The 12974-nt window shown below is 36.8% G+C and overlaps 1 protein-coding gene across 1 annotated transcript in view; it reads right to left on the bottom strand.

Moving 5' to 3' along the window:
• The window catches only part of Rgk3 (Rad, Gem/Kir family member 3), a 62415-nt gene that overhangs the window by 48925 nt on the left and 516 nt on the right, over positions 1-12974 (bottom strand). Inside the window, exons 2-3 of the mRNA XM_076388656.1 lie at positions 8216-8980; positions 4873-5133 (exon numbers count right to left, since the gene is read on the bottom strand). Coding sequence (XP_076244771.1) covers positions 4873-5133; positions 8216-8474 — 520 coding nt within the window. The 5' untranslated portion in view covers positions 8475-8980. The remainder of the gene's footprint in view (positions 1-4872; positions 5134-8215; positions 8981-12974) is intronic.

Genomic DNA, 12974 nt, shown 5'->3' with positions numbered 1-12974 from the left:
ATTTTCGTACACGCGTAGAACCAGATCCAGACCTACGTCGTTCAATTTTATTTCCACGTCCAACACAGATTCAATTTGTTCAACTAACCAGAGAATGACACGGAATTTTTTTCAATTATTTCTGGTCAAAGTATCAGACTTTTTGTGAACTTTAAAAAGGTGGTGGAAAAGTTACATTTTATTTGGTTATGAAAAATTCGTCTGTTGTATTTGCCTTTGCATTCGCCCTCTGTTTATTGTTGAACAGGAAAATGTGTGTCATGAGAAAATATATTAAAGTTGTATACATTGTAAATGAAAAGTTGAAATTTTCAAATATTACAAAATTCAAATTTTCAAATATGACAAAATTCTAATTTTCAAACATTACAAAATTCAAATATTCAAATTTTAACAGTTATAAATATTTCAAATTTCAGACCTTCAAATTTTTAAACCACTTTTTGAGTACTCTTTTCTTCGCTTTCCATTCTACTAATCAAAATTAATTTTTGCTTCCCATAATCACATGAAACACATTTTCCCTCTGATTCTATCAATGTACGTAACATCCACTGCGCCACATTTCCCAACCGAATTTAATGGAAAAAGCGTGTCGCGTTAGAGACACAAAGATCCAATTGACTTTTCAGTCTTGTGTATTAAATGATTCAACCACGTTTCAGAGGGTAATTCCATTGACACTAATCGTAAGAGGATTTGGCCGAAGTTATTGGCCTAGCACGTCCCGTGATATTACATGATCCATCTGGCAACCGTGCCAACGTGATTAACGAGAGATATGCCCTGCCCGTCCATCGTCGTACAATGTGCAAATTCTTGTTTACGTTAACGAGAAACGGCCACGAGCAGCGCTTTCGTGGAAATTAATTTTACCGCGCAAAAAGAAAATATTTGGATGATAACAACGTCATAGCTTGAAGCACCCTTCTCGAAGCAGCGTTTCTCCTGGTTAACGAGAATTGTTTGCATCTGAAATTTCCTACTGTTCGACTAAAGGATGATGTATAATTTTTTGACGATACAAGAGTCTGTGAGAAAGGTTTCTTCTCAAGATTTTCGTACTGTCTACTTCGGCGAAATTTACGCCACGTGGTCGACTGACGCAACGATGCGAGAACACGACGTCGCCTTTAAAGAGCGAGTATTCCGCAAACGAGATGGAGACATTAAAAATATTACGGTTTTAATTAGTGGACGCGACTGACGCGGGAAAATAGGTGCTTCAATTAACAAATTCGCTGGCAAGCCAAGGCGGTGCCTTTGCGGCAGAACGGTCTGACAAAAACGACACGAGATAAACTGAGGTCTCTTTAAATTTCCACGCTCGAATTTCTCGGGGCGTTCGAGTTGTCGATGCCACAGTTAAGAGTTCTTTATAACTGGGATGCGAATAAAAGAAAAGTCGTGAGCTCTTTTGCTTCGGAAACGACAACCGGTGGGAAGATTTTTATGTCAGCTTGGGAATCTGCAATTTGCGCGGTGGAAGAACGTTGAAACTAATAGACACATCTGGTTATATGTAGATATAGGTATTTATGGAATTTATATTAGGAATTGCAAATTATAACACGATAGCTTAGTTTTGAAAATAATAGTGATACAATTTTGGAAGGAGATTCATCGTTATAAATCTCAGATTTCAATGGCTGTGTAAAGTAGATTAAGTACCCTCACCTTACGTTTTTTGGTAGTCTACTTATTTTTAATAGTGAAATTTTTGACTAGATTATTGAAAAATTTCACGATGTCGTTTCGACATTATCTTTACTTTAAAAAGTATGGGATATTAATTTATTCATGGAAAATATTAATTTCACGAAGCTGTTTATTCAATGAACTTCGCAAACTGCTATGGTGATTTCGCTGGCGATATTCTCCCACCTAAAGGGTCCCACGCCCTTAAGGCAAATTCTCCCCTTAAACGATCATTCCACGGAAATTGTTTAACGTGATATCAAGCAACCCGATCAGATTAGAGGCAAAAGACTTTCCGTGAGATCAGCTGCACACCTATCTGAAGATTATTTGCCCTCTACTCTTATTATAATTTGATTTTCAGATCACTGAAAACAAGAAAATAGGAATTTTTCTTCAAGAAGAAACAGCTGGAAATCCATTTTAAATATTAACTCTTTTTTCATTTCATTTCGTTCATACGTACCATCGAACTTTTTTCGCAATAAATTTCATTTCATTCCGAGAGATTAATTAAATTCTATTCTATGTAGTATTTGATTTTACGAAAATGTAAAAAATATATTTTTGATATATTTGAAAAAATTCTTAACTCATTTCATAGTAATTACTGCGTAATAAAATTCCTACGCTCGTAAAATATAAATTACGTATGAAAAATAAATAATAATGAAGTGACATAAGAATGCAGTGGCGAATTGAATTCATAAAACAATCAGGCACGGCAAAAATTCGATGGCGAAACGCGTCAAGGAGAAGACACAAGGAGGAGGGTATATTGGCAAGCACGTGGATCGAATATTTTTATAGAAATCTTCGCCAGTCGGAGAATAAAATAGAAAAGTCAAATATCAGACCGTAGGTGAATCAAACGCCTGAGAAAATCTCCTACACGAGGCTTTCTTTTATTAGCACTAGCAATGCCTTTCTATAGTTCAAAAAATTGCATGGCATACAAGGAATTTAATTTGAAATTGAAAATTCGATAAATCCTGGCAATCAAGATAAGAATATATCTACACGCTAGACACTCATATACAAAATGTCAGTGTTTAAATTGGAGAATTAAAAAAGTAAGAAATGAAATTTGTTTGAAAAAATATGTAACAAGTATGAAACACATCATTAATCAATAAAAAATCCCTTTTTTATCGAGTATGTGTGAAAATATAGTAGGAAAGTATTCAATTGCTTTTTGAAAAGAATGACTTAATTTATAATTAAGGAAAAATACTGAATCGAAGATATGTGACCATATGTTCAATGTCTGACCAAAGGGCTACTCGTTCTACTGTCATTCTAGCTTCCTCAGCTCTCTAATTAAACTACTCTTCCTTTCAGTGGATCAGAAATAAACTACTAACACATTTAATAGTTAGAAAATACAATACACAATATCCTCCATATCTTTATACATTAATCATTCCATAAGTACAGTATTTTAAAAAAATATGGAAGTTCCTAAACCTGTATAAACAGTAAATGATTGTGTATCTACTGAAACTAAGAATATTTTAAAAGTAAAGCAATAATATCTATCATTCAATAATCTCATAATTAATGTTGTGTCCCATTTCACATTGCATTTCAAATAAGAAAAATTTAATTTGAGATAAGTATTGTAAAATAATTTGAAACCTAGAAAACAATAATCCCTCAACTAACTCTCAAAATACTCTTCAACGACATCATTTACAAAATGACTTAATATACTGAATTCCTCTCAACCTCAATAAGCACTAAAAGAAGCACCATAAAAGATACTTCTATATCTTCTCGAACATCGCAACATCGCAAGATATATGTCCTACATAGATACCAAGTACATAGACTTTTACAACATAGTCCACAGTGTGTCCAAGCTGAAACAGACCACCTAAATACTTCCTCCCTTTTTAATAACACAAAATTTAGAAAAAACTAAGAAGAATAATCCTACACAAAAGATTATTCTTCCATAATATCTCTCCTTCGAAACCATTCCAATTATAACACGGTCGATTTTCGTGTCATTAAAAACAGGAGACACTCAGGAAGCCTGCTTCAGCGTGGACACCCTGTGCACGAGACTACACAGTCCCATCAGCTTCCCCCGATCCAGAATCCGCTATTACAGACCCTCGAAACCTAGGATCCGCGCGATCGAAGGGGGATTAAACAAGTAAACGACTTTCACGCGCGTTTGTTGGCTGCTAAAGCTCGCTCGCGTGGCCGCTTCGAGGAAGTCGTACGACGTCACAACTATAGATACTCTATTTTCGCTTATCTCGCCTCTACTGGGGCCCTCCTACCCGAGCCTGCCTGGCCACCGGCCTTTTTCTTTCCCTCTACCACGGGAAACGTGTATTTCTGGCGCGGCTTGTTCGCGGCCGAGCGCAGGCCGAGCCACGGACCAATTCGAACTAGAATCCGACCATCGGTCCCGATAAAGCTGATAGGAATCGCTCGAGGATGATCTCTGGAGAGCAGGAGGGGAAAACGATTCCAGTGATGGGGGAGAAACAATAGCCAGCCACGCGAGAAATTGTACGCGGGCTGGAGCGGAATCGAGCAATCTTTCCCGCTGAGAAACCGTTTTCAGATGGACACGTAGGTTCGACAATCGTTGGTTCGACAATCGTAGGTTCGACGTCTTTCCCGATTACTCTGCAATCGGTCCCTGTTCGCCTCTTTCTTCTCGCTTGAATTCGAACTCTTTCTATTGTGATGGGCGGTTTTATGGTTACCTGTGATACTATCTTTTTTTTGGTATCCTGCTTTCGTTGAAAGCGGATCGATGAGACAGTGAGACGAGTGATTTGACGAGGTGAAAAGAAGCAGTTTTATGAAGTTATTTTACTGATATAGTAATATTGTGAACTGTTGTTTAGAATATTAAGTAAGTTGAATACAGACGAAATACTGGCACCTCAGTGATATTTTTTGGAAATAAATTTGTTATTTTGCATACGTTGTGCTCTCTTTCTGCGATTATCAGATAACCTATTTAATTACTAAAAAAACTACCTATGTTCACTTTCAATTTCATAAGTTTCTGTATAACTTCCTAAGAGAGAAAAACCTAGGAAATCCTAAGAATAAGTGCACTCCTATTCCTCTGATTTAAAATATCCTTATTACTAAATCACCCCCAGTAGAATCTTCCCAAATAATATTCATTTTAAAAAATCCTACCTTTGCTGGTAAGACTGAAGCTTCTGAGCCTATAACTGTCCTCATCCTCGCCCTCATCTCTCGGCGGGATCTGTGACGAAGTGTCAGGAACGTCCAAAAATGCGTTACTCTTTCTGTGATGAGTGTGATGCATACTTTGACCCCTTCGACTTCCTCTTCTCCTGAGGCCAGGACTGATGTCATTGTCAGTCAATCTGGGCTCGCTGCTGCAATGAGCAGACTTCACTGTGCCTTCGTGGTGATGGTGGTGGTGGTGCGCGGCTGAAATCAGAAATCAAAACATGAATGTATAATTAGATGCTCGGGTGTGGGCCAACATGATACTTTTAATACCTATGACTTGGAAATTCGGGGTAAGTTGGAACGGAAATGCGGGTGGACGCTTCTCGATTACTGTAATTCCCTTTTTAAAGTGGATAGTTTTTAGGGAGAAGTCATTTGAATATGAGTGATAATACTATTTCATGAATTATGAATAATACTGATTTGTATGATTTTGAATAAAATTATTAAAAACTCCTAATGAGATCAGTACAAGAAAGATATTGTGATATTTAAAAAATAATTTATTAAAAATAACTCAATTTAAAAGGAGAACTACTGTATAACTATGTATCTACTATCTATTTCTATTATATTATCTTTGTACAATCTGCGTTTTCCAATTCTTTAATACCCCTTTAATTTCGGTACGAGATTTATGGTATTAATAAATCTAGGAAAATAAATGGTGGAACGGTATATAGATTTCCATGGTACATTGCTACTGAGAGTAAAACGAAAGTAAAATAGAAGTAAAGTAATAAAGGGGAAAGAATTTTTCCAACGATCAGATTACATTCATAACACTTTCAGATCCACGTGACTGCACCCCCAATCTCGCTTTTCATCTTTCTTTGCAGAGCTAGCTTTTCAAACCAAATAAGCTTTTCACGTGCCAACTTCTCGTTATTTTAAATGGCGACCATTTAAAAAATTGCTTACTTTTCACCCCCTAGTTAGTAGCTCTCTGAAGGACTCGAGGGGCAGTCGAGGAAAAATACCAAGAGTGGCGAGAGAAAATGAAACGCCAATCAACAAAACGACCGAGGCAATAACGATCTATAAGCAATTACCAGAGCGTCAATTGTTTGCGATATATATATACCTACATATCACGTAGCTAGAAATTTGATTCGAAAAGCAATAAATCAGAAGTATTGTATTTCATTTTTCTTTTTAACGATACTGGTGCTTGGGGAATTCAGATACTGATTGATGAAAGTCCATGTGTCAGATTCTTCACGCAGTATTGCCCATAACGTGGCATCAAAAAATATGTCTAGAAGAATAAAAGGAAACCACTGAAGTACACTACTTTCTATTAGCTTGTGGATTTTATTGAGCTCTATGGATAAAAAGAATCTTACGTTATCTTATCACCGAAAAATCTTCAAATTTGAAAACCTAGCAATAAATATCCAACCGTAATTATAACAAACAGAATCTTAAACAATTTCTTATTCTTGTAAGAAACATAGAAATGGTATCCTTTAACTTGAGAAGTCAATATTAATAAAAAAGATACAATCAAGAAAGGTTCATCTGTTCTCGTTAAAACTGCTCAGTTTTGTTCAACTAATTTTTCTCTCTCCAAGCACAATAATTTCTGCAATTGGAGGCTGCAGTTAGATGTACTTTGGCTTGTACATCGCGTCGACAGCGTCCCACGGCTCGGTGGGTGCTCGAAATCACGCCGGTTTCTATTCTAGCAGCACATGCTTGGGTAGTAGGTCACTGACAGACTAAACGGGCCTCCTTGGTACCAGTATACCTTAGCTGAGACACGGTGCCGTTCTCGTCGGATCCATTTAACTCAAAAATACGATCCCGCGAAGGGCTCCGGCCCGACTAAATGAAGCTTATTTAAAGACACCCGCTGTCCCTTTCCCTCTCGCGCCAGTGTTAAATTGGGAAGCGACAACGAGGTGTCGTGGATGATTAAAGAGAGATAATCTACTGGGATCAAGAGAGCATCAGAGATTCTGGAGGTTCCATAGTTTAAGTATCCTATACAGACACTCCACAAAATGGAATTTGTATTTGTAACGAAAGAAGATTCGATTAAAGAATGTTTCGCCTCGAGAAACCGAGAATTTAATAAAACAAGTTCATAACACGGAATTGTGGATTAAAACGAACGTTATTTCCTGAAAACAAATTTATGTAACTTATACTGTTTTACCTTGCAACCACAGTTATTCGAGATAACAATAGCGAAGTATTAATAAAGGTACCCTCACGTGCACGTTTACAACGTCGCTAAGTTGATTAAAAAATACTTTCAAATTTCCTTTCCCGTCAGTCATAGAAGGCAATCACAAGAAACCAAGAAGAATTGCATGAAAGATTAAAAAATAAAATAGTTCTCGATTATAAGAAATGAAGTTTTATTGAAAAATCCAAGATAATCCGCTGGGGAGCAAAAATTGCAACTGTAAAGGTCAACTGCTTTTAACAACTTTTAACTGCTGCCCCCTATAATTAGAGAAAGTCGTCCATCATCCTGCGGAAATGATGCGTGGTGACATTTTAAGCTATTAGAACTAGGACTTGCGGAACAATTTATGTCGTAAGACCTTTCGACGTCCACGACATGAGTGACGTCGGAAATGACGTCGCTGCGTCTCGTCACTTAAGCCTTCGTCGAGCTAATTTAAAAATGGACGAGTGACTCGGAAGCATTGAACCAAGGGAAGATCAGCGTTATCCGCGTGTTCCTTCGCGCAACATCGGTATCCTGATATAGCACAGAATATGGGAACCGATCATGCGAGAGTTCTGATGCGTCCAAAGACCCTCTAATGATGATTAATTCTCGAAGGACTGTGAATCTGTTCCTCGAGCAATTTTATTATGATTTGTGGCTGGGTAAATCAATATACGAACAGGCACGAGAAATAAGTCTTTAAGAATTTAAAAAAGATTGTCAGGATGTTATAATCCGGATACAATCAGGATATTACAATATTATAATAAAATTTGAAAATTTGAAGATTTGAAGATTTGAAGATTTGAGGATTTGAGGATTTAAGGGTTTGAAGATTTAAAAATATAAAAATTTAATTTCTGAAAGTATAGGTATCTAAAGACGTGCAAGATGAAATATTCAAAATTGCTCATTAAAAAGAGGAAGGAGTCAGTTATTCCTCAGGCATTCGAAACAATTTTCTCTCACCCACTCTCAAAAAATCTGGCAAGATACAAGACTATGAAAAATCACAAAAACGAGACAGACTTTTCTCGTCTTCGCTGAGACAATCGCAGTTTCCAGTAAAAATGAGAAACTATATCATCCTATTACCTTGAGCGGCTGCTCGACGCCGGATACTCTTATTGGCGCCGGAAACACGAGCACTCTGGGACCTCGTGGCTGGTCTGCGTCTTCTGGTCGGTGTGCTGCTATCAGGGGTCCCACTGCCACTATCTTTCTCTCTGTCGATTTTATCCCTCTCCCTGGCACCCGAGGGAGGCATCGCCTCCAACATTTGTTCCATGCTGGAGAAACCAGGAGCGCAAATCGAGGCGGACCTGGTCTTCCTGCGGAGCGAGTTCTCCGCCATCTTGCTTATCTCTTTAGTTCCCTAACTCTTGAGTATCTAATCCACCAGCGATTTTCGGTTCACGAGTGCAACACGATCTCGACGAAAGTCTCAGAAAGCCTTACTAAGTGTTCACTGCACGTTCAGTGATCGTAGATTCTCTAGAGAAGAGTCTGTTGTCAGCTCTGAATTTTTTGGCAGATTTCGAAGATCTCCAAATGTTCGGAACACTTTCCTCTGTCGAATAATTTAAATTCTCGGCACTTGCACGAGAATCGTTCTGGCTATATTTATTAGGTCCCAGGAGAGCAATCGCCCTCTCGAAAACCAGCTGGCTCTCGTCGAATTTGATTATTCTTGAAGCAGATAGCCCTCGAAGGGTGTATCCTCCGCTGGTTTCACACGCGAGCGGCGATACCGTGGACTTCTCACGTCCCACACAGATTTCATGCGCAATCGGAAATTTGGAACAGCCTCGATTCGACGACCGAGCTCACGAGAATGGTGCCGCTCGAGGAGCTGGAATTCTGAAGCAACACGTGGTATCGTGGCCGTTAATTTCGGAGACACAGAATACGAGTTTGTGTAACATTTAGACACGATGAATTTCATTTGTGTAGCTTCTAATTTATATTACAAAAAAGTTACTTGATAATAATTGCAATATTTGATCTGTAGCCTGCAACTTTCCTTTCTGAATATTTTTTTTCTAGAAATCTAATGGTGGTCAAAATGAAGTTTAACTTATTTAATTATTAAGAATTAAAGTATAGGCTTCCCCCGTTATAAATTTACTAGTATATTTGATTAAATCGTACAACTAGAATTATTTAGCGCGAATAATCTTTGCTGTCGTGCACTCTTACTTACACTTTCGATAAAACAAGAAGGGGTTGCTCTTAGACAAAGTGATTTTAGAAATATACAGTGTTTCAAACTCGATGATGTTAAATAAATTGAAAGTATAGAATACAATTTGTTAAGGGACACAGGCGGTAAGAGGAATACTCTGTCTGACCACTGACTGTATGCATCTACTGCAAGGTAGAAATATTTCTCTCGCTTCGTTCACTCCTCAAACACTTTGCATACGAGTTCAGTGTAAAAACCACGAGCCTCTAGCAAGGAAATATAGTGTATTATACAAATACAAGTACATCCTTAACTTTTTCACTTATTTAAATAATCATTTATCCTGAAATTTCTCGAAATTGATTTCTACAAACTTCAATAAATTTGAGAAGATCAACATCGACACTGTTCTATACTTATATAGTAACTTTACCAGTAAATTTCACTTGTCATAGCATCAGCAATTTACTTTTGGGAAATTTTCTAGTCTATGCCTACGTTTGACTTTCAAACTTCCTTTTGACCAACACTATAGATTCTCAGAATTTACTGAAGTAAATGTCATTTCTCAATGTGCAAGCTATCACGATTACAGCTTTGACATAATTTATTTCCCAGCCAGAAGGATGCGTCGGCTCATCAATTAGCGTCCCAATTACTTTTTCCAGTCCCGAGGCTTCATCGTTACTTTGCCATTATAAATAGGTTCGCTCCGATGTAGGCGAGTCGAGCAATTAATTTATTTACGTAAGAATGGTGGCCTGTCGAGAGTGTCGAGACCGCTCTATTTCGTTTCGTGGACCTATTAACTGCACTACATCGTTAAGATCACGGACACAATCTTCTTTGGGGGTCTGAGAAAGTTCTTTATCGACACTGATGCAACGTATCAAAGGTCTCACGAAATTCAATGGAATTTTACAAGAATCTTTTGCAATGTAAAGAAAAACGCCGTATCAAAGTGACGGAAGTCTCAAGGAACAGAAAACGAATAAGAATGTAACATATAAATGCAGCTGAATGTGACGAGACATTTCAAAAGAAAACCCATTCACGTCCAGCTTTGTGGAAATGAAACTACGTAATATTACCTGCAATATCTCGTGTTTTTTTTTAATTTGTGTATCCTGGGAATTGGAGTCCCAATAGGACAACGAAATCGAATATTTATAGAGGAACGTTGGACCGCGTTGATGTAAAAATAAATCGAGAGGTGATAGATTTTTAACATTTCGAAAGGTATGGAATAAATATTGCAGCAAGAAGAGAATCACGAAATTTTATCGATTGGTTGAGATATATTGGGTCGCACGTGGAGTCGTACAATTAACTAGAAAACGAATTTGCTGCTGTCGGTATTAATTAGCCGATAAACATCAAGAATGATGGTTTATAAAAGCTTTCATCAACGATCTGTTTTCCGCTGAAAGGAATGGCACGTTTATTGAGCCCCAAGTGCAACGTTAAGTGGAAGAGATCAACGTTTACGTATTTCGCCGTGTTTGCCAGCCTCGAAGTTGATAACGAATTTTATGAATTGCGAACTCACCACTTGCAAACTGAGTGCTTTCCCATCTCCAGAACCCCCAGTGAACCGTAACCTACAGACCCACCAACTTTCTTGGAAACTTTTCTCTGAATTTTCTTCGGAAATTGTATTTTCTACGAGAGAGTCACTTAAGTCTGTCGATCGTTGGGTGAACTCGAAAAGTTGGCTGAATTTACAATGCACTCTTCTGGACCAAATTTAGCTTCTCGATTTGCATTTAGTTATCAAAATAAGTGATACTTTTTCATTGAAAAATCAAGGAAATTAATCATGGTAATTGTTTTGGAACAAATTGATGGTATTGTGAGTTGCAATGTATGGTATTACATTATTTGAAAATCAAAAGAACCTGTGTTTTAGTGTCTTCGTAGTTATTAAAGAAGTTATTGCAATTTTATTCGATGAAAAGGGTCAAATTGACTTCGCTGCATCCCTATCGGTTACATTCATGATCTTTCCTACCTTATCAGGCAGTAAACTCACGTAATTCATTCTCCGATATATCAAATGTCTTGCAACCCTATTACACACCGCATTGACGCAATTTATGAACAGATACATGTTTGAAATTCCATTCTCTCCTCCGACGCAAATCACGTGAATCCACTGTGTGCTCGAATAAACACTCCAGCAAGAGTAAAAAATTGTTTTTAGTAAATATATGAACTTATTGCAAGAAAATGTATAATTTTAAAAAATCTGCTACCTGTTAGTTAACTATTACAATATCTCTAATTTCTTTATATGTTGCTCTCGAAAATCTAATATAAATATCTTGTCTACTATTGATTCAAAAAGAAAGAAGATTGGATTCTAACATTTTATCTCAACGTTTGATATGATTTATATGTGGATGAATAGAATATTTCTACTTTGCTAATGTTTCAACTAAAAGTCTCATCTGTTTCTCAAAAATGTCATCCTTTTCTTTGAAAAACGAGAATTATGTGGAGCTCCTGTTACTACGAAAGACTTTGATGAATTGTTACCTCAATTTCCCTATTTTTAGAAAGACAACAATCCATATAGCAGTATTCATATTCGCTATATCTTTCCCGGAAGGTTTATTCCGATTTTAAGAATCTCAATATTAACATCACAGCATAGAGATAACATGATGCTTCTATTATTTCAGGAAACATTGATGAATCATCCCAATATTTCTATCATCTCCAGAGCATGATAAACTTATCACAATATTTTCATTTTTTCAGAGTTTTCTTGACAAATTCTTTTTTGATCATTGGAATTCTGTAAGGATCACAATAGATTAAAAACTAGTATCCTGAAATAAGAGCTTTTAAAGCAGAATGGCAATATGAGCTTCCAATATTTTAGAAAATTTTCATGAATTTCAGAAATACATAACGAATTCAATATCTACGCGATGAAATTTTAATATTTTTATAAATTATAGGAAAATATATTGAATAAACAGAAATTTATTATAACACTTGTTTTTTCTATTTGCTGCATAATCTCAATACAGGTCACCTACTAAAATCGTGGGTTTCATCATAAATTCAGGAAAATGATCAAAGAGGAGGTATCCCCATTATCAGATAATTATCTGCATAATAATATTCACACAAAAATCTCTCATTTCTCTTCTCATAAATCACATCATCGACTCGAAACAATTATGATAAAAAATTACCAATATTACATAAATTAGTAAACTTTAGTGCAATACACACTAATACTTCCATTAAACTCATTTCAATATCATAAAATAAATCGTTAATTTATCAATAAACCATGATACAATTTATACACAGTACAATCTCTGTACAACACCTTCTTTCCAAAACCCTCTCAACAATCTCCCAGCTGCCACCCCAAAACCGAAGAAGAACACAAACCCTCCATCTCTCTGACTCTCCCCAACGTCTATCCTCATTACCTTCATTATTATCCAACAAAGACAACCCTGCAACATCCACTTTTAAGATCCCTTAAGCTCCCCAAGGATTCCAAAACCCTAATCTCCAGAAGAACAACGCAATACCTCTAATTATAATCATTCAAACACTGATATCTTCTATAAAAACACACTGAGCTACCAATATTTATACAGATTCGAATTTAGACAGAGGTCCCTCACTATAAACTCATCTGCA

This window comes from Calliopsis andreniformis, chromosome 2 (genome assembly GCF_051401765.1).
Source record: "Calliopsis andreniformis isolate RMS-2024a chromosome 2, iyCalAndr_principal, whole genome shotgun sequence".
NCBI lineage: Eukaryota > Metazoa > Arthropoda > Insecta > Hymenoptera > Andrenidae > Calliopsis > Calliopsis andreniformis.
Note: the sequence above shows the minus strand (reverse complement) of the source record. Positions and strands in the feature narration are given on the sequence as shown.